The 23,387-nt window shown below is 39.4% G+C and overlaps 1 protein-coding gene across 1 annotated transcript; it reads right to left on the bottom strand.

Annotated features, from left to right (window-relative positions):
* Positions 1-6,676: 6,676 nt before the first annotated feature.
* On the bottom strand, positions 6,677-23,111 carry tm7sf2 (transmembrane 7 superfamily member 2). The gene is made up of 11 exons (XM_080435529.1): positions 23,064-23,111; positions 21,964-22,046; positions 20,964-21,154; positions 20,665-20,719; positions 19,517-19,711; positions 16,310-16,413; positions 11,803-11,922; positions 11,357-11,525; positions 11,180-11,260; positions 10,121-10,243; positions 6,677-9,459 (listed from the first exon to the last, which is right to left on the bottom strand). Exons 2-11 carry the CDS (start codon positions 22,034-22,036, stop codon positions 9,299-9,301), a joined length of 1,272 nt encoding a protein of 423 aa, XP_080291655.1. The 5' UTR covers positions 22,037-22,046; positions 23,064-23,111; the 3' UTR covers positions 6,677-9,298.
* Between the last annotated feature and the right edge of the window lie 276 nt (positions 23,112-23,387).

The following is a 23,387-nucleotide window of genomic DNA, read 5'->3' as shown; positions in this document are numbered from 1 at the left end:
GCTTTGATTTTGGACTTGTATTTGTTTACCTGTTTGACGATTCAGGATGAAACATGATGACTTATACTTCATCGTAATATGAAGAATAACTTTGGCTTAAAATCTGTTCTGCAGGAAGAACTTGTTTCACCGTGACCTATTTTTAGAGAAAGAATATCGGTGATGAAGTACAACTGGACTATTGTAGCCAAAAAAATAATTGAGTGCCAAATGACATGGCTAGGTTGAGCCGATTTCTAGCTACATATCACGGTGCTGCGTGGAGAAATTATAATAATAAAAGAAAAAAATTGAGACATTTTGGTTAAATATTTGTCCCATTTGGCAGTGTGTGCAAAGAACGCCTTATTCATTTTTCCAGTAACGTTTACTGTCCAGTAACACACCTGTCTGTCACTATAATCATATGAGTACAGCAGCATTTCTCTAAATCAGGCCTTAGAATGTATAAGTCTTGTCATGTAGGAAAAGCAATGTAATGTCACTATAAGTCATATCAGTGTCTTAGCATTATTATCCAGTATATGTAAAAGTGCGTGTGGTGAAGGTGGCATATACCAGACAAGTATAAGAAGGTTTTAAAGACAGTCTTTCAATAATAGAATTATGTCTATAGGATATGTTTACTAAACTGGGAAGAGTAAAGTTAAACAGCGGAAACACTGTGTGATTGTACAATTGAGAAACTTTGGCAAGTGATCTCAATCTTCCAATGTTGACCTCAAGATATTAGCTAAAAGCTAAATGAATGGTTCTGGCTTTGCTATCATCTGTTCCATTTGTCTTATCTATATTTGTAGCTTAAGTGATGGTTCAAATGTGCTATTCAGTAGAAACAGCGGTTGCACTGGAGCATTACAATGTCTATTATAAGCTGGTTCCATGAAGCTATGTATATATTGTTACATGAGCCTTTCAGAGAGACATGTGAGAGAAAGTGTCACGTGACAATGTATGAATTACCTTTATGGTAACTGATGATGATATGTCATATTGAAAAGAATCATCTGTGAATATTGACAGCCTAATGAATACAGTAAGTGTGTTGTCTTTTAAATTATTTTAGGGGTGGATAGTCTATTCACCATTTGTATTGTTTCTTAATGAGGGACCACGGTGGGAAAGTTGATAATGGAGACACAGTAGAGAACATTTTTAAGGTAGAGTTGAAGAGTTTAGAGAATTAAAGGACTACGTAGAAGTTGGCTTGACTGGGGAGTTTTGAATGAACTAAATTTTCTTTTTTTTACCTTGCCTACGGCAGCTTTTATGGTCTGTCAGTAGTGTTTACATAGAGCTATTTGTACTGTACTTAGACAGCGTGAGTTGTGCTAAAAGATGTTCCCATGAAAGTAGTCACAGTCACTGAAACCTCAAAGTGCTGCCAACAATGTTAAGTGTGTTCTGGACAATCACTTCTTTAAGCACAGAAACCGTGAACAAGGAGGAGAATCTACAGTACGGCTGAGGTTGAATGTCATTCTGTAGTTGATCAAAATAAGAGTTTTAGAAAAGAAATATTATATTTAAATATATCTATTTGTATCGGTCTTTTATACATTGATCATCTCTGTATGCTAAAATGATCAATTTGGTGGATTACTTTATATTAATTTCCACACTGCTGTATAGTTCATAAGCAGCAATTCATTCTGTATTCTAATAAAAAAAATAGCAATGCCAAAATGATTGTTTCCTATGTTCCACTGGATACCATATTTGCCTCTTCAACTCATTCTAAACACAGTGTTAAAGGTAGGGTAAGTGATATTTTTTGGTTAAAACAAAAAGTATTTTGTTAAAAGGTTAAATCACTATATTCTGATAGTAATCATTGCTATAGAGTGTTTTTTCAGTAACAATTGTCTCCCCGTCTCTCCAGCTCTTTAATAAACAGAAAATACATTTTTCGGTAGGTGTCAAAATCTCAGCCAATCAGGAGAAAGTACCCATTTTTAAGCTTAATTTGTATAGTGTTCCAGTTCCAATTTGCATGCTCATTTCTTAGTGTCATCACTTCCAATTTCACTTGTTTAATCTGTATCCTGATTGAGTTCTCTGTCCTGGATGGATAAAATTGGAAATTAAACTGAAACTGAAACGAAAATGCATTTTCTGTTTAATAAAGAGGTGGAGAGACAAGGAGACTCCTAATACTGAACAAACACTCTATAGCAATGAGTACTATCAGAATATAGAGCTATTTAACAATTATTTTAACCAACGCAAATCACTTACCCTACCTTTAACTTACAGCAACTCCAAGAACCCTAAATCGGTCCACTTTGTACAGTACGTTAATTTAACACTCTGGTGTTCATTGTGCCTTGTCTTGAATAATAATAATAATAAAAAAACATTACATGTCACTGGTAAGTCATTTGAAAAGTATTTCCCATAGTGCTTCTCAGTGATGCTTTAGGCCAGTGGTTCCCAAACGTTTGAGCTCAAGACCCAAAAGAGAAATCAGATGTTTGCCCCCGACCCAAACTAGTGAAAATATACAGATCTACAAGCTCACAATGTGGTGCGAGCTTGGAGATCTGTTATTTTCGCTACTTCTCAAACATTTGTTTTCTAATTTAGGGAATTACTTTGATCATTATTTTTATTATTTTACTTTTTGAAAAATGTTTGACTTTGTTTTCAACTCATGAAAATGTGTTAATTTTTGTGGAAATCTTTAGAAAATCGTTTAAAATAATAATAATTAATGACAGAATTTAGGAAACAAAAAAATTAAAGGATATTCACTCGCGACCCACGGAAATGGATCCGCGACCCACACATGGGTCCCGACCCACTGTTTGGGAAACAGTGCTTTAGGGTACATGCACATTTCTTCACATTCATCATTTCACACTACATGAAACACATGCCCTCCTGATTAAAACCCCAGACAGGGCAAATTAAAACTCACCGACTGTGAAAAGAGACGGATCACAGTTTTGGTGAGATTATATTACACATGTATATATATAAATTAGGTTTGTAACTGATGAAAGCAAACTGAAATCATAAATATTTCATCCGTGTTATATAGCAGCACAGCTACGCATCACTGAGCAGTCACTCCAGATGAATTACTGTCTTTCAACGTTTGAAACCAGTTTGAACAATGTGATCATAATCAGCAAGATTGTGTTGCCTTGGTTTGTGTCGAAAAAGTGTAAAACATTATCACAAATCCAGGTCACAGACCAATGAAAAGAGTGGGCATCATGCCTGCTTCGTGACAAGCATGAGCCCACATTGGCAGTGCAAGATGTTTCACACAGAATATAGACCCCAAACAAAAAGGTGGCTCCCAGCTGGCTCGCTTCCTTTTGTGTGAACAGGGCTGATATGGATGACATACAGTACTATTCCCCACTGTCACCATGGCAACAACACAATTCTGTTAGAGGTTTCGCTGTCTCACTCGAACGCTCTCACTCAAAAACGCACCAGTGTTGAAATACTTGGACAGAACAGCACTCCTATGCGCTGTAGCAGTGGCCAATCAGCATGTTGGGTCTGAGCCTTTCTCTTCTTTTGCAAGACAAGGCCAAGATACAGTGTGTATGACAGATCTGAGTGTCAATGCACATGCACTCTCTCTCTCTCACACACACACACACACACACACACACACACACACACACACACACACACACACACACACACACACACACACACACACACACACACACACACACACACACACACACACACACACACACACACACACCTTGCTCTGTGTCATCCCACAATCTTTCACACCGTCCATGCTGTCTTCTTCCTCTCCAGCAATCCTCCATAATTGTCTCCTCTCTTTGCCCCTCCCTCCTACGTCTGCGCTTTCAGAGCGACGTTGCCATGGAAACTGGTACAACTGATGGGTTTGGAACCTTGGAATTGGCATGCTCAATTGGTATGTCACACGCATACACACACACACACACGCATGCACGCACACACATAGCGAATGCACAAGAGATGTTTTGCACATTGGTATGCACTATGCAATGGATCAACAAGTGCTCTTTGTGTAGGTTTAGGTTCACAGAATGCAATGACAAATGCACTTAGCGACAGCATATGGACAAAACCTCCTGTATGTATGATGAGGGACAGAAAAGGGAGAGCGGCAAGAGTGTATAATTATTTTATATATTATATATTATTTCAACATAGGCCTACGCATTTAAAAAAAATATCACAAAGCACTACACAGGTTCTAATATGCACAGGTACTGAGACAAAAAATAAGGCATCCGGTATTAATAGCACAGTAATGTGATACTGTACGTTGCCTGGCTACTTAAACACTTGGGCCCTACATACTTTGTCATATGATGAAGAGCGGACATAGTACATCTATAATCTCGTGACATGTATGTTGCAAGCCTCTAGATCTGCACCGCAATTTTATGGGGAAATTGATTTTACTTATTGTCTCCGCCAGGCCTGCCTGAGACGTTTTCACTCCTGTCCGTCCATCCATATGTGTCAGTGTCTGTGAACAGGTAATCTTGTTACCTGTTCACCGTTGGACCGATCAGCGTGAAAAGTTGCAAGAACAGTCCCAGTAGGCCAAGGAAGAACCTCTCTCCCAAATCTTTCAAATCGGCATCATGGTCTCGCCAACAGGCTGCTTCACGTTTTGGCCAATAACTCATAGAACTCGTTAAATCGTAGGTCGTCAAAATTGTAATTCTTTTTTGTACCTTGGATGATGAAGTAACTTCCCATATAGGCCCTGGCCATTTCTGCCATTTCTGCCATTTTGTGTTTTCTTCAAAACACAAAATGTGGGTAGCTGGTGGAGATCTGTGCTCTGAGGGTGGCACTTTCCTCGTTTTTAGTGTTTGAAATCTTTTGGAATCTTTTGGATGTCCAGACTTTTTGCCTATGAAAGTGGCTAACTGTAATGTAGCTAGTTGTGTTCATCTTTGTGTCCACTTCTGGAAGGCGAGGGGTGTGATCATGTCAGCCCGTGGGGGATCTGTCCACACCACCGTTCTACATGTGGTACGCAGCAGTAGAGCTCATCCAGTTGATTGCTATAAATGAGCACGACAGGGAAATGATTCAACATGCACGCTGAGCGTCACCTGCTGTCCTGTTGGCAAGACATGCTGAGATCTCATCTTCAGCTCTGCCATAAGTTATTTTTTATCTCTTTAGAATAGAAAAAAGCTCTATATTTTTATGACATATCTGTCTTTGCCTTCTGTCCAGGCCAGGTGTATTCCGAAATGACAGTATATGAAGTATGGTGCATTTGTATCATGTCGAGAGTTGGATTGTATAACCTACTGTAGGCTACAGCCTTTAGCCACTTACTGTAAATCCTCTATACTGGAGTTGGCTTGGCTCTGTAGGCTACTTCTAGCCGATCTGATAAACGTATTAACTGGTTGTGCCACCAAAATGCCACCTGATATTTCTTTAACAGTAATAGCATAATCACCACACCATCTTAAGGGTCTTAATGTGACGATCCACAGGTTATTATGTTGAATTTAAAAGGTTTGGCTGGCAAGCAGACTTCTTCCTTCTTATCAACATTGTAAAATTGCTGAGTAACTTTTTCAACACGCCACACGTTGCTGTTGCAGGCAGCTAAAATTAGCTGCACATCTTATGCAAGCTACTGACGTCTGAACGAAGCACCACAGTGACATCACCTGGGTTAAATTATCACAACATTCCAATACAATACACCTGTTGCTACAGCAACAGGTCTACATATCCCAGAGTGTCCATGGATAGATTAAAGCTTATTGTTGTTGCTACCTTTTCACACTTAAAGGAGTAGTTCACTCAAAAAATTACTTATTTTCTATCAATTACACACCCCATGAAGCCTTGAATTCATGGAGATTGTTTTTGTTTTTGTCGCATTCCTGAGCCAATAATTTGATGATCGGGGGAGTCTCCTACTGAGTCTCCTATTATCAAATTATTGGCTCAGGAATGTGACAAAAACAAAAAAGATTCCATGAATTCAAGGCTTCATGGGGTGTGTAATTGATTGCAAATACGTATTTTTTTTGGGTGAACTACTCCTTTAACTTATACATTTTCAGGATTTCCCAACGTTTTTCAGCTCAAGACCTAAAAGAGAAATTTGATATCTCCCAATATAACAAAAATAACCTACATTATGGAATCAATAACTTAAGACGCATTTAAAAAATACCTGAAAATACCCTGATCTACAAGCTCACAACACAACAAGTGTTGCGAGCGTATTGTCAGTATTTATATAAAAAGAAAATCTCTTTCGAAATAATATTTACGTGACCCATAAAAATGATTGAGTGACCCAAAATTAGGACCCGCCCCACTGTTTGTGAAACACTGTTCTAAATGTGGTCAGGTTTATTTTCTGTTGCAGTGTTTGTGAATATCAGTAGCTGACAGGAGATGAACTTGGACCCAAGCTGTTCCCTAGCAACGCAATTCTACTGTCAAGGTCTATTGCAGTGCTTATTACTGCACATGCCAGTCACCAATTTTCTTTGAGCTTTAAACTTACTTTTACTGTATTGAACTGTTGCCACTATCTTAACTTTGCTATTTTTTTTTGCTCTGTACTGAGATCATAAGTAATATGTTTTAATCACTGCACAGGGAATTAATGAATTGATGGAACTGAGACTTTGAGAATGTATCAAACCATGTTTATTCTAAGTGCATTCAACAGGATTACAGTACACTTGACAACATGTAAAAGAACAATATAGTTCTAAAGTATTGCAAAAAATGATTTAACACAATGATATTTACTTGACCCTTAAGTGTAACTTCCCAGTATAGGCACTAATGTTGATTTACTTGAAGCTGATAAACTGTTTAAAATTTTGCATAGTTTGAATGAGCTTTCTTCTGCATTTTTCTGAATTAGCTCATAGTAATTCTGGCTGAAGTAAGGTTGAGAATGCTGTGTCCCAATTTCCTGGAATGAGTCACTGTGGACTTGGCTAAATACAGTACATTCAACCAGGGTCTGTCAGAGCATAGTATCAAGTTCACACATCAGGATTTATCAGAAATCAGTGCAAAAATGGCCAAGATGCAATAAACATAGTGTGGCATGTACCGGTATGTTACAATAGATGTATTTATCCAGTATAGTATACCATTGTCATATTAGTCTCCTGTAGCCAGAGGATCAGAGATCTCCACCCACTGAAACCTCTGGTGACATATACATTCAGTGAATGGGTTAAAACTGGGTGGAAACTGAAAAGAATATAATAGAATAACAGCTTCACAGAACCAATGCAAAGACTTTAGGGCAGTCCTGGTATCAGGATTGTTTTTTTTAAAGCCCATTGATAGATCAATTATTTGTGTGCAAACATTGAGACTGCATGAGCTTGCACACTAGTTTTGTGTAAGCGATTCCCTACAGATTCCCAGATTGTTTTGAGAAGCTGCTCGTTTCGGCTCAACATCCTGTGTATGAGGCTTGTTAGATGCTCCCTAGTCTCTGGAGCCAGTCTGTTGACTCACACTCAGCTTTCAAATGCTTCCGTCAAACAGTCTGTGCAACGGAAGCGCTGAAAATGATTCGGGACTAAAGTGGATGATGAATATTGTACAATAACGCAAAGTCATACTGTGTAACTTTTTCAATTAAACCAAAGTTATATTTGATGTAACTGGTATATTTCTCACAATAGCCATTTCACACAATGTGTTTTTTGCCAACATCACTGAACACTATTTGTAGTCACGCCATAATGATGCAGGCACCGTAAATGTATTTTTAAGTTTTGCATTTTACATTTTTTAATACAGTTTCTGACAACATTGTTGTTGCTTTCCAAAATAATGTTGGCGCTGGCATTCGTTTTTGGAGAAGTACTTCCTTTGTTTTGTTTTAAACTGAATTCTGGGAATCGCAGTTCTAGCTACCAGAAGTGTCATCAAAAAGACTGCTAATGGATGTCACACAGTATGACTTTAACTTACTGTATCTTTATGGTGTTTTACTGTCACCTTAATGTTTATCCATTAACCACTTAAACCCATACATACTTCGTTGACCAGGGCCCTGGTGGTCTTGGCCCCCTCATGCTTGCCCTGTATACCAAAATCTTTTAGCTAAAACTAGCGGATCTACAAGCTCACAATGTTGTGAGGTTGTAGATCGGCTATTTTTGCTGAATGTTAGCATATTAAGGGTTCGTGTGGTTAACAGCTGGACTTGGACAGGGTAATTATAAAACAAAAAAACAACAAATGGAGATAGGTGTGAAAGCGTGTGCATTGTTTACTGTATATCCTGTTACCCAACAATGGTTTATTGTACTAGCAGCACTGTAAGCCGAGAAATGCCTTAGCGTGGGCTTTTATTTGATTTCTTGAAAGAACAAAAACAAATATCTAAAAGTAAGTAAAACAGGATTAAGTTGAAATAGTGACGCATCATGAATAATCCCATAAATGAACCTTAACTTTAAGGCCCTGACACTGAATGCGTCAGACAACCAACCACACTCACTGTTTACAACGGCTGTAGCCACACCGGAGGAGCCAAGTGGATGATTCAAAGCATGATTCTATTTTGGAGCGTCGACGCAGGGCACAGGCCACCAAAGCAACTGTGTATATTGCATCAAGGCATCGACGAGTGTATTGCAAGTTTGTAATAGTGATAATAGTTTGTCTGTTAACCCATTAAGACGAGGAAAAGCATCTGTCATTTTAGATTTTAACAACTTTAACCATTATTTCATACTTTGAAACATTTTTGCAAATCTTTGAATATATAAATTTTTAAAGCAAACATTTGTAACTCAAATCTTTGCTTCTGTGGATTCTACAAATGTCTTCTAAATCCTAACAGTTTTTTTGAAAAAACGTATGCTTCTATATCAGTGATTCAATTTGAGTAAAAAATGTTCGCTTTAAAAATATATATATATTATATTCAAAGATTTGCAAAAAAAAATCATGATTTTTCCAAAAATTGTAGATCTACAAGCTCATAGTGCGGCATTTGGTGCTGCCCTATGAGAGCTTGTATATCTGCTATTTTTCAATAGCCAAATAAATCTGAAAATGACCGTTCCCGGTCTTGAAGGGTTAAACTACAGTCGATGAAATCGTGAGTGAATCATGACTCACACAAAATGCTTTTACTTACATTCCTTATGATTGACAATGGAGTCACTTTCAGGTTATTGCTATTGTTTAAATTGCTTCAGGAAGTCACAGGGTTTCACAGTTCAGCCTCCTCCTGAATTTGGTCTTACAGATTCAGTTCAACTCAGAACTGATTGCGCACTTACTTTCCTCCTCAGTATATGTAAGGGAAGATCCTGTAAGGTACACGTCGACAGTATGTGTCCCACGCCAGACCATATTTGGTCCGACATTGCCTTTCATCCCGTGCTTCTCGGTGGATCAGCAAGACGGCAAAATACACAACGTAAAAGTAAGGCAGAAGATGGGAGAATCCTACAAACCAGAATCAGAGAACAGGGATATATTAGCAAACAATGAACAGTGAAAACATTTGATAAAAATGTTTTATCTTTGAGCATCTCCGTCAGCCCATGGACCATGGTATTCTATGATAATATTCTAGTTTTAAGAGCTAAAATTAAGCCTAAACATGTATAAGTATTTCTGTATTCAATTCAATCAACCAATGTATTGTTTTTGTATTGTTCTGTATAATTATTGTTGTATCTAGGCCTGTCACAATTATTACATAATCGCAATGTTTTTTTGCATAATCGTCAAATGTTAGAAATTTAACAAAACAGTGGAAATAGCAGATCTGCAAGATCGGCTATTTCCAGTATTCATGTTGTTGTTCTCAATATGTATGTTAATTCAATATGTATGTTATTTGTCATATCTGCCCAGTGCAACTTTTGTTTACGAAGCCTAAGAACCAAACAGAAATGTAATTTCTATTCATACTATTCCAATGTTCAATGACAGAAACACAATTAAATCAGACATTTTTAATAAAATCGCAATTATTTGAGTGACTATAAATCGTCAAAGTAAAATTTCATGTCAGCTCTATCCTCGGAAATTCGGTTTTGTTTTGTTTTGTTTCACATGCACTAAGTTGTGTAACCTGCAGCATGGTTTCATGATGACTCACCACATGGCAGAGACCATGCCAGGGCCATCAGAAGGTCACCCAGGTAGTTAGGATGACGAACCAGGCCCCACCAGCCAGACACCAACAGTCGCTTCCCTGTTGCCGTGGCGATTGTTTCCAACTCTGCAAGGAAACCATTGAGAGGCTGACCATCAGCGGTGGAAAAAGTACTACATTTCTTTACTTCAGTAAAAGTATCGATACTGCAATGCAGAAATACTTTGTTACAAGTACAAGTCTGCTACTTTTGCCACTTTTTAATTTGAATCCTGAAAAGCAACAGTTTTGGACATAGAGTATGAGGTCGCGACAGAGACGATGTATAGATGCAGGGGCGCAACATTTAATTGATTAAACAAATTATCAATAATTTAATAAAATAATAGATTAGTAAGCAATCCTTTTCTGGGGCATGTAATTATAAGTGAAAGGTTTCAAAACATTAAAAAAATGTGAAAATGTTCAATCTACACGTTCGGAATGGTGAGCTTGTAGATAAGACTATTTTCACTACTGAAGTGTTGTGTGACAAAGTATGATTATGTGGTAAAAAACCCGTAATTTAAACCCTTGTCTTACAGTTTACATTAAACATTTTGTCTTTCAGACCTGACTGTCCATTGGGAGATGAGTTCCCCAATTGTAAATTGGTAAATGCATTTACCATCCTACCAGGTTTGATTCCCGGCCCCGGCAATGTGTCGAGGTATCCCTAACACTAAACCCCTAATCTGAGTTCCCAGACGTTTCTAAACTGCCCCGCACTCCTCCGTGGGCAGCACTCAGCTGGGTGAAGCTGAAAACAGAACTTCCCCCGTGGGATGAAATAGGTCTAATTATTATTATTATTATAATGGTTTCAGTAGAGCGGGTCGCATACTGTACTGTATATAGCCAATATATACAGTACACATAAAGTGAAAGAACTTTTTAGTGATTTTCCCGAGGTCTGAATATCTTCAGTGTAAATGTAAGAATGTGGATACAAAACCTGCATAGAGCAGCCTTCATTTAGAGATGAAAGAAAAGAGGCAAAGAGACAATAAATGATTCACTCACTAGACACACTCGGGTGCGTGGGGTCCCGTCGAAATTGGTTCTTCTGTGAGTTTGATTTTCTGAAAATATAATACCCGACACCTAACAACAGGACGGAAATATACAGAACGTTAACATGATTCTTTCTGATGTAAAAGAAAACTTGCCGTCATGATCAAATGGAAGACCGCTGATTACCGTTCAATCCAATTATTACTGCGGCTCCAAGTGCGCTTAGGGACTGCGGGTGCACGACTAGAAAAGCAGCCTGGAGGCTGTAGGTAAAGGGAACCCAAGCCAGGTCCCCAAAGGCCAGCATGAAGCCAAAGCCATCGTGAACAATGTCCATGGTAGTGAGAACAGCTTCCTGTTAAACACAGAGGCGCATGAGAGTGGAACATGTCATAATTGATAATGGTTGGTGATATGATAGGTTGTAATGTGTTTGCTATGAATGCCTAGCTGTCACAATGCATAGGAACTGCACATAACTCCTCTTTCTGATTAAAACGTTTACTGTAACCTCTTTCAGCCTGGCGCCCCAATTGGCCATGTCGTTATAGGCGAAAAAAAGTGTTGTGAGTTTGTAGAGTTTGTAGAATTTGTAAAGGACAACAGAAATTGGACTTGGATGGGCCTCTCACCTCATTCCATAAAGCATCGGCCACATACAGCAGCTGGAACAAATTGATCAGTATCATGGCCAGGGAGGGGGAATCCCGTAGCTCCACCTCCTTCATCAGCATGCCGAAGTTTACGACCACCTGATTGGAATAAAGTACAAGAGAATACCGTTCAATAGAGTTGCAATAGTTAATCGAACTTATCGATTTAATTGATTATTAAAAATAATAAATAAATACATAATAGAATCGATTTTCAAAAATACTGAAAATAGCAGACCTAAAAGCTCACAATGCGCCCATCACAATGAGAAACGTACAAAATAAAATAGGGCTTAAGTGTTCAATCAGACTAATACATTCAATCGATTATAAAAAACTCTATTAGAATGTTTTCACGTTGATTCGTTGATATCTAAAAAATAAGTCATAAAAAAACACACATGTGTAATTAATTTGGGGCTGATGGTAGTCACTGTACTAACACACATCCTAACCAAACATTTAATGATGAAGTTATGTCGATGCACTTCAAGGTGATATATATATATATGGTGGGCGGGGGGCGAGGGGCATAGGAACGGACTGCTGCGTCGCCATGGGGCCACAGACAAAAAAGATTTTGCCCACCCTAAAAGTTAATCCTGCCTACGCCAGTGATCATAGATGTTTTTTATCGAGTCTGATTTTTACTTTCGTATCTATCACAGATATACAAAATGTCAGAATCGATAAAATACATCTATGATAGTCTTGATCCAAGGCTAGCGTCTCCCCAAACCTGCCCACAGTCTGCTCAATGCATTTCAATGACAGTGCTGCATGAAGAAAAATAATAAACCCGCACACTCATCTGTTCCAATGTAATTTATTGAGAAAGTTTCGAGCCATCTGGAAAAGAGTTTTGACCAGATGAAGAGCCTTGGCTCGAAACCTTGTCAATAAATTACATTGGAGCAGATGAGTGTGCGGGTTTATTCTTTTTCTTCATGTTGCTTTCCAACCCAGCACCTCAACCAAGTGATGTGCGTATTCTATTAGTTTTTATATTCTTTTTTTAAATGACAATGCTGCAAAAAGAAAATATGCCCACAGCGCAATAAAAACGTAATGTGCACCGGGCGTCTACTCTTGAGGCTTCTTATCATTCTTTTTTTAAATTGTTGCTGCCTTTCTTATATTTGTATATATGTTTCTACAAACATTTATCTTTTCACCACCGCGTCTATGCTGCTACGTGCTACAGATTACTGCCAAATGCACTTTTACTGTTCTACCACAATAACACAACACTGTGTTAACCACACAGAAAATATGCAGAGGGCGCTTTCTTCTAGTCTTAATAATATTCTAAGATGAATAGGGTGGTGGCAAACACGTCAGATTGTCCGGTCAAAGCGATAGTTTAGAGGTCCGGGTGTTGTTAACAATGCAGTAAACAACAAACATGTACCTTAGGCAGCGTCTGATCTGATAACCTGGGATTCTTAATAGCAGTTAAACGGAGAAGTCACTACTTGATGCTATCCAGTGGTGGACAAAGTACAAAGATAAAGGTAGATATTCCTGGTCAAATATTACTCCACTATCTACAAGTGAAGGTTGCTCAATCAAATTAAAGTACTGGAATATTCGCATTTAAAAATACTCAAGTACATTTCAAATGTTTTTTTTAATATTGTATTATTTTCACAGTGCAGTGATAGAACCTTGTAACTCTCTGAACCCAACAATGAATGTATGAACTTCCTATCAAATCAACAAAAAATAGAGACTTTTTTTTAAATGTGACGACAGTCTGTCCCAGTCACCATAAGAGTTCAGGCTAGTTGAGGAGCTTGTGAACATTCAGGTATCACACTTCTTCATTGTCTGGGAGGTTGGCCTTTCTTTCTTCCTGTTCTATTATCTCTGTTGATGGCAGGTCATCTAGATCTGAGGTTGATTGTACAAATGCCTTCTAATTCAGTAGTTCTCAAACTTTTTCGTGTCAACCGCCAAATTGATATATACATATATGGCCGCGGTAGCCTGGTAAACCCCTCCCTCCGGATATCTCATTTCCATTTGATATCAGGAGTGAGTCTGGCATGGGGGCCTGGTTGGCTTTTTGTCTGTGGGCTGGAGCTGGGTGGGAGTAATACCGTTGACTGACAACCCCTTCAGCCAATCAGCAGTTTGTTCCCTTCAGCCAATCAGCAGTTCGTTTCCCCGACCACCAGACAGGGGGACTTTTGAAAAGGCTATGCCGAAAATAGGTTGCTTTATTCGGATACATGCGTGTCACTGCCCGCCCCTGCCAGTTCTCTGAATTTTTATTTTTAAATAGGCTCTGTCATGATTAATTTAAACAGTTAAAGTTAAACAACTACATTTTATCCGGACGATATCTTAAAAGTAAATTCCGTGCCTCAAAAAAGAAGCTTGATAGCGTTTTGAAGTTTTAAAACCAAAACCAATACAGCGGACAGAATTTCAATGGCCGCCCGTTCCATTTTTGTCGGCTGCACTCGGCTCCATTCGGGTTCACTCGGGTTCCACCTGATTGGCCAACCTCCGCTGTCAATCACAGAACAATGAGCGAGAACGCTGATAGGCGAGTCCATTTTATGTACAGATGTACAAGCTCGCAGAGCGGCACGAAGTCACCCGCTGTGACAGATGGAACTACTGTAGCCCGGGCAGGGCTGAAGAGCTGACCGATAAGGAGGTAGATAAGGAACTAGATAAGTTTTCAACTTCTTCCTATGCCCTTTTCGAACACCCCAGAGTACATGTATTTGTTTTCATATTTTTAAATTTCTTATTTTTAAGTGTATTAAGTTTATTTTATGTATTTCTTTTTGTCTTTTAACAGTGTTCGAAATAAATAAACAAACAAATAAATAAAAACAATCAATTAGGTAAATTGGGCATCAAACTCTGTGATGATGAGGTCAAGAACAGGCGTAAACTAGCCATTTGTGTCTGAAATACTCTTGAAATACTACGGTTTCTGCAGGAGCACTTGTCCTGTGCATTTATCATCCCAGTGATCCTCATGGGCAGCATGCCATGAATCCACATATTATCTTCAGCAGAAAGCAGAACTTGTTTGTTTGCTGGTAGATTCTGCCATCAGCAGAGATTACTGAGCGGGAGCAGATGTTACAGGAAGAAAAGGCCAAGCTCACAAGCAACCAAGAAGTGTGATCCTTGAATGTTCACAAGCTTCTCAATTAGCCTGAACTCTCAAGGTGCTTATACACACCGGGAGTGTTTATTTTGAGCGATTCATTTGCATAATTTTTTCACTGCAAATAAAAGCATCAACCTGTACGAACGAGGCATCGCCAAATTAATGGTTTGATGTGAAATAGTTCGTACATTAATTGAACAGAGGTGATTTCTCTGAGAATAGAAACCAAGACATGGGATGTGCGGAATTGGTCTTTAAGACATTCCTCATTTCCGGGTTAGTACGGGGGAGACGACCATGAAACAGGGAATGACATGCGTCGTGAATCTTGCTCCCGTTAGTGCCACATTTAAGAGGTCAACACACTAATAAAGGCTCGCTTCAGGCTGCAGGCAAATCTGATTTGTTTCTCAAATGTTATCTTTAGGACTGAGTATCCACTTATTTGCCATTGATTAGGACTGAATATCCAGTTATTCGCAATTGATTGGATTTCTGCATTCAGACATTGTTGACCTCTCCGCATCGGTTGCTGTGGCAACGAAGTAACGACATGAGTAAGGCTTAACTTATACTCTGTAGTACGACTGTGCTGCACGCCGGGCCCGGCGCCACGGGGGTGCCTGAGGGGGCCTGGCACCCTCAGTTTCAAATTGTGCCCCCTCAGTTTATGTTTTAAAATTTAAAAAAAATTGGAAATCTAAATTTTTTTATAATACATTTTTTGATTAAAATAATCTGTAAAATCGGGCAAAAATAAGAATTAAAGGAGGAGTTCACCCAAAAAAATACTTATTTTCTATCAATTACACACCCCATGAAGCCTTGATTTCATGGATTTATTTTTGTTTTTGTGGCATTCCTAAGACAATAATTTGATGACCGTGTGTATTTCAGGTAGGAGACACAAATAATCTATTTTGTGTCTCCTACCGGATACATTAGCCGGTAGGAGACGGGAATCAAATTATTAGCTTAGGAATGCGACAAAAACAAAAAATAATCCATGGATTCAAGGCTTCATAGGGTGTGCAATTGATAGAAAATAAGTCATTTTTTGGGTGAACTCCCTTTAAATAACATAAGCCTAACCTAACCCTAACGCTAACCCTAAAACCGAAATAAAGTAACACAATTTTGCGGTCATGTGTCCCCAACCTGTGCGCGCGCATGCATGTGTCGCCACTGGTGTGCACCCTCACAATTTTCAACTGCACCCTTAGTCATTTCATCCTGGCGCCGGGCCTGCTGCACGCTGAATATAGCCAATCTAACGTACAAGCGTCATCTGCTATTTTCAGAAAGCGACAGATTTTAAGCATTTTCATAATTTCCTGCATTTTTACTCACCCAGCCAATCAGACCAGGTCTCAGCTCACAGAAGTATTTAAGGTCAAAGTTTCCAATGCGGGGGTTCAGCTCTCGTCCCATAAAGAAATCATACAAGGGGTTTCCTAGACAGGACACAGGGAATAGGAACATATACAGAGAAGCCACATGCTGTAAATAACTAGTAGTTTCCATTCAAGCCACATACAGTAAATCAGGAGTCTTCAACAGGGGGTCCGGGACCCCTAGGGGGTCCGCCAAATCTTTGTGTGATAGGATTTAGTTTTTTTACATAAACCACTTGAACCCTAGAATTCCTTTTCTGAGGGGAACATTAGCCGAAAATAGAAGATCTACAAGCTCTCAACGCCTAGCGCTGCGAGGCGTTGAGAGCTTGTAGATCGGCTATTTTTGGCAAAGAGGCTATAGGTGTAGGGGGGAAAAAAGAGCAGACTAAGTAAAAAAAAAAACTTTAATCTGAAACACAATTTTATACAATATAGAGTAGGGGGTCCCTGCTTCATCTCTCTCTCAGCTAGGGGGTCCCTGCTTCATCTCTCTCTCAGCTAGGGGTTCCCTGGCCTGAAAACGTTGAAGACCCCTGCTGTAAATAACTAGTAGTTTCCATTCTATATTTGCAAACCATTACTTTCAAGACATGGAAAGTATTATCAGCTCCTCAAAAATGATCAGTCTGCTATCAACTTGCAAACCCAATTAGACCTGAAGCCCATTCTAAAAACGATATCATTGCTGTCGGGCAGAAACCTCTTATCTCCTTGTTTTAACTTTTTTTTTCTTTTTTTTTAACCCATTAAGACCTGAAGCCGATTCTACAAAATGTCTTCTAAATCCCAACAGTTTTCTGAAAAAACGTATGTTTTTATGGACCCCCAAAATTATATGTACTTGGCCGAGGACCACCATCTAAAAATATTTTGTTCCAGGGACCCCCAGAAGCAAAGATACGAGTTAAAAATGTTCGCTTTAAAATAATATATATTCAAAGATTTGCACACATTTTCACGATTTTTCAAAAATAGCAGGTCAAGTTCATAGCGCGGCACTCTGTGCTTGTTTTTGACTCTATTAAAACCCTCTGAAATGTTCACCCGTTTCAACTAGTTATATTTGTTTTACTGGAACAAGGCTTCAAGATATCCTCAAAACACAACAAAACAATAGTCACAATTTTCAGTCATTCAGAAGGTGGCAGAGAAAGAGAATATTGTCAGTTGATATAGTATTGCTTGCAATATTGAAACATTTTGGATAGCTCTGCGGATCAAATGTGAATCAAACTGTCATCTTGTAGACACAAGATTTTGAAAAACTTGTAACACATTAGGAAGGCAATCAGTGTGAGTGTGTAAAGAGGGGTGGCTGCGGAGGTTAGTGCAGAGCTGTCAGAACCCATTTCTCTACTAGGTGCCTAGGCAGAGGGGAGTATGGGGGTGGGGTTGTGTGAGGAGGTAAAATGGGGTCTGGTGTAGAGTTTAGTGGGCCTAGGGTACCCCTCAGGTGGGTACAGGGGAGTACAGGGGAGTGGGGGTCACTGGATTGCTCCCTGGGCACTTGGAGCACAGAAGAGCAAAGTTATAGGAGCCAAGGAGACCCTGAGCTTCTCCTCTCCCCCATGTCCGAGGTGCAAAACCTTCAACAGTTGGCTCAGACATGTCCCATTAAAGCTATAGTGGGGCATTTGGGAGCTCAGGACGAGTGCTCATAGGCAGTTAAAGAGAATGGGGCTTGTCAGCCCCTGATGCACGTTGTGCATCGCGATAGCCAAATTCCAATTTTCAAGTGTCCATCCTCAAGTCCTCCACTCCCGCCTAAGCCCTGCCTCCGAGCGAGGAGGCAAGGAGCGTCATTTTGAAGTGACAGCAATTATGACGTGTCACACAGTTGGATTGCTGGACTATTCCAGAGCTCGGAGGGTTGTCATGTGGAGGAGGAGAAATTATACGCCACGCATTTCAACGAAGACAGTTCCCCAAACGATACATGAAAGATACACTTGTATCTTGCCAGATTTCACTCCAAGTGGCTTAGGGAGCCTGCGCTCACCTCACGCTGGAGGACAGAGTGAGGAGGAGGCAGAAATGAAGCTTATGCGTTAGGCTGAGAGGAGTATCCCTATGTCGCCTGGCTCACTGGATAGTCCCACTGGTCCCAAGTGGACCCGAGATGGGCACTCGTGAGTGGGCATAGTTAGTGAGGAGGGACCCCCCCCCCCATAGTTGTGGTTGTAAGACCTCCACGTGGTGCATGACTGTGTGTCAGGCAGTCAGGGGTGTCCCTATGTCTGACTGGCTCACAGGAGAGTTGGTGTCTGGTTGGTGGCTGACCATTAATATTCCCAGGGGCCCCCAGTGACTTATCATTATGGCTTAGAGCGTCCTCTCCCCTCAAATCAATTTTTAAAGTTAAAATTATCCAGATTTTTTTTTTTAAAGATCAATGTTCAAGGTTATTGCCAGCAGTACCAATCACAAAATAAAAGGCATGTGAAATTAATTTTGCACTAAAACCCCACACAACTACTACAATCTCAGGAATAAGATGTCTGTGACAAGCAAATCTGAACCCTATCCGTCCACACTCCTCTACCACCCCTACCCAAGACAGTAGACACTAAATGTTGTGATAGCTCTGTGCTGACTTACAATGTTTACAAATGTCACAGTACCACCCAGTAATAATGAATGTATTCCTTTTTGGTATGTGCTTATAACCATGCTTATAACCAATTCCTTTATAATTGAACTTGCAATCACTTGACTATAATTTATATATGCTAATTAGATTTCAAGATTACCAAAACATGGGGTTAGGCACCAACATTACTTGTCTAGGATGAATAATGAAGGAGTAATGGTCTTTTTAAGGAACTGGCGGCGGCCAACTTGAAAATGTTACCTTTCTAGTGGTCCGATTTTGGTAAACTTTTGATATGTTATTAAGTACACCTAATACTACAATAATCCATTGAAAAACCTTTTGTTGCAATTTGTTTTGGGTCAAACCATAACTGCACCCGCCTAATAGCCAAAGTGTATAATATGCTTTTTAGCTCAAATCATAATGGGTTAACTAAAATGACACAGAGGCGTTCCCGGGCTTGAAAGGTACAACAACGTAAAGGTGTAACGACAGGCCTAAAATGGATTAAAAGTGCTTGTGAAGAGAGCGGTCAGTGGTTTTTCAAAGTGAAACTCTCATTCTCACCTGTGTTTCCACCAGGAGCGAGTGCATGGTTGGGCGCCCAAAAGGAGCGTATGTAGAGGTAGAAGGAGAGAAGGTACGACGTTCCAATTGAACACACTGCCAGGGGCACCAGAAGCTCGAACAGATAACCCAGAGGTGCTCCCAGCGACAGCAACAGCATCAGCAACACAACGGTGATGCACAGGGCATGGAAGCCTGAGGGAGAGAGACAGCATGTAACGCTGAAGTCTATTATTAACACTAACATTTTGACAAACAACCTTCTTCAAGGTACATGGTATATTACATACCCTGAAAAAGACCCTGAAGAAGACTGTCAAAATGTTGGTGTTTAATAAATGCTCATTACATTGTGGCTACGAGTTGTGCGATTGCTTTTTCATCTTAAACTGTTAAAGTCAAATTTATACCTTGTTGTGCGACAGACTATATAAATAAGGCTTGAGAATAGTACTTAATACTTGGGGGTTAATAATGGGGTTCACAAAGCATGAACGAAAAAAAAAGAAAACCTCCAGTGAATAGCATAGAAAATCTGTTTAAAGAAACCATAAGTCTTCGACATTTTCTGCATTAACTGTAGTGCCACTCAGCAATTAACTCTGAGAGGCTTAAAGGGAAACATTTATGCGGTTGTCGGTTGATTGTTGATGATTATCACAGTTTAGATATCAGCAATATTTATAATACAACCCAAGAACCCATATCGACAGAGAACATTCCTGTCTGTCTATTTTGATTGTTCAAGCACCAGTCTAGCTTGGGCATATATGCGACTTAACATAAACCTGATTAATATTTTCTGAAATAAAGAATGCATTTTTTGCCATAAACAGCGAACAAGGACAATGTGCAGGCCACCAAGGGTAGTGGCTAAAACCAGGAAAGGGTTGCAGTTGTCAAATTCGCAGTTCTGCACAAGTTCTGTGGTGTTTACACAGAAGACTGCTCAGTGTTATGGCTGCTACTGGAATATTAACCCTACAACCAATAATATGAAAATTGGTGATGGTTTGACTTTTAGACAGTGTTCAAACACTGCTGAGGGAAAAATGTGTGATGTTTTGCAGCCGCTTTTGTATGTTCCATCTTGCCATTAACGCAGATTACAATAAACGTCGTAAAATCACCCCAAAACCCCACCATACCATTTATGGGATACTTGAGGCGTGTTCCATCACTCAGTACTAAGCCCTCAGATACCTGCAAGTAAACATATTCATAGTCAAATCAAATCATTGCACATATTACAGTAATAATTTACAGTAACACATTACACCACCTGCGAAATATGCCCGAACAAATATCTTACACAAAGAACAACTTATTGGTAAATTTATACAAACTGCGACTTTAAAAACTGCTAGCATTCATTTGTGGGTCGTGTTTTTAAGCAGAAACAGCTTTTTCTTATTCAAAGAAATGTAATCTCCTCAACTTTTCATACCTTTCCCACTGGTAGCATATATAGGAAGGCATGCAGTGCAAACCAGCCCAGTATCAGTGTGACTGCCGTAGGGTCCCAGAGGAAACTGGGAAGGACAGGGGGCCACTTGAGCACACTAGCCTCAGGCGATCGACATACGCTGATCAGGTAAAGAACAGTCAGAGGGAGGAAGATAGGAATGCACGTGGCACCTGAGAAAGAACACAAGAGATGAATATGGTGGGGGGGAGTTAGATACAAGAAATCTGTCCTCCATCTCTTTCTCTCTCTCTCTCTCTCTCTCTCTCTGTGTATCACACACACTCACAAAGATTAAGTATTTCTTTAGGCTATTCAAAAATAGCAGACCTACAAGCTCATAGTGCGGCACCGAGTGCCGCACTATGAGCTTGTAGGTCTGCTATTTTTTTTTTATCGTGAAAATGTGCGCAAATCTTTGAATATCTGTTTTTCTGTAGCTCACATTTTTAACTCTGTTACAACTTCTGGGGGGGTCCCTGGAACAAAATATTTTGAGATGGGGGTCCGCGGCCAAAATTCATACAATTTTGGGGGTCCTTGACATGAAAAAGTTTGAGAACCACTGATTATAGCAACATTTTTTTTTTTTTTTTTTAAACTAGGATTTAGAAGACATTTGTAGAACCCCCAGAAGCACAGATTTGAGTTAAAAATGTTTGCTTTAAAAATGTATATATATAATCAAAGATTTGCTCAAATCTTTACGATTTTTCAAAAATAGCAGATCTACAAGCTCCTAGCGCGGCACTCGGTGCCGCGCTAGGAGCTTGTAGATCTGCTATTTTTGAATAGCCCAAAGAAATCAGTGGTTCTCACATAACAGTAACAGACCTGTAAGGGCCAGACCCTCAAGGAACCCTGAGGGTCCCCTGGACCCCCAATTTGAGAACCACTGTCCTAGGGCAAAGATTGAGGTACTATAAAGCTCCTTATGACCAACATGTGTAGAAGAATCTCTGGAAGCATCTTGTAGACTCACCTAGAGTGCCTCCAAATTCCTTCTCCGTGCCATGAGAGGATCTGGGTTTGACCGATTGACTGCTGTGCCTCATGATTGGTTCTCTGGGAAAGATTTCAAACAACAAAATAAACTATGAAAAGAACTACATACGGTGTGTAAAGTAACTAGTACATTTACTCAAGTACTGTACTTAAGTACAATTTCGAAGTATTTTTGACTTTACTGGAGTACTTTTACTTTTACTACTCCACTACATCTCAGATCCAAAATATTGTACTTTTACTCCACGACATTTATTTGAAAACTTTAGTTACTAGTTACGTTGCAGATTTTTACTATTATTACAAAACATACATTAACCACTTCAGCACTTTCAGTCGCCATGAGATACGTTGTGAACTTGTAGATCTGCTATTTTCAAAAGATTTCTATACATTTTGAAAACTTTATTCTAAGTAATGAGTACTTTTGGTACTTTAAGTATATTTTGATGCTGATACTTTTGCACTTTTACTCAAGTATATTTTGAATACTTGTAACAGAGTATATATATCTACATTGCAGTATTGATACTTTTACAAGTGTACTTCTTCCAACACTGCATTTTGAACGCAAGGAGGCAGTGTGAACATTTCACTACCTTTACCTGTGGAGGCAAAGCAGCTCTTTTTACAACGGTGTCAATGGACACGCGCACTTTAATGAAAACATAGACATGATAATTCTATCTATGGTATAAAACCACAACACCATTGTAATGATTATGCCCAAAAGCACAATGCAAATGTATGTGTCCCATCTGGGATTGTGCCTTTACTTTACATCTACATGCATTTAATCCAATTATTGCTATCACAAGGACGTTATTTAACACTGCAATGGTGTTGTTGGCAATATTGATATAATAATGGACTTATGGACACTTTCTGGACGTCTATAATAGCTATATTATGCAACGTATAAAATGAATAACCCATCAGATGCAGCTCCATCACTCAATGACGATACAGAAATTATCTCAGCGTGTAGCGAGCTTCAAAACAGTCCAATAGTTTTCACTCACTGGAATAATAATCAGTAATGTGTGATTTTTAATAAAGCAATAAGTGATGTCTTACCGGTGTCATGCATGGACCTGTGATCGGAGAGGAACTTGTGCAACAACAACCAGTCTACTGATGGAAACGCCCCCAAACAGACGTTGTCAGCATGAATGGCCTGTAAGCCAATGAGTAGCCAGTCTGTCGTCTGTCACGACTGTCATGCATGAACTTCAACCTGGTGTTTGCACTTTCTCCATGTTTGCCCCGTACGTCTACATAAACGTTCAGATTTCAAATATGAAGTGCTTGCCCCATGGCCATGGATGTTGCAATTATGTACGGGTCCTCGGAAGTACCCGTATCTTCCGTATTGTTCAATAAAAAGCTTTTTAATCCGAT

This window comes from Gymnoscopelus braueri (genome assembly GCF_963280865.1).
Source record: "Gymnoscopelus braueri genome assembly, chromosome: 8".
NCBI classification, from domain to species: Eukaryota; Metazoa; Chordata; class Actinopteri; order Myctophiformes; family Myctophidae; genus Gymnoscopelus; species Gymnoscopelus braueri.
Note: the sequence above shows the minus strand (reverse complement) of the source record. Positions and strands in the feature narration are given on the sequence as shown.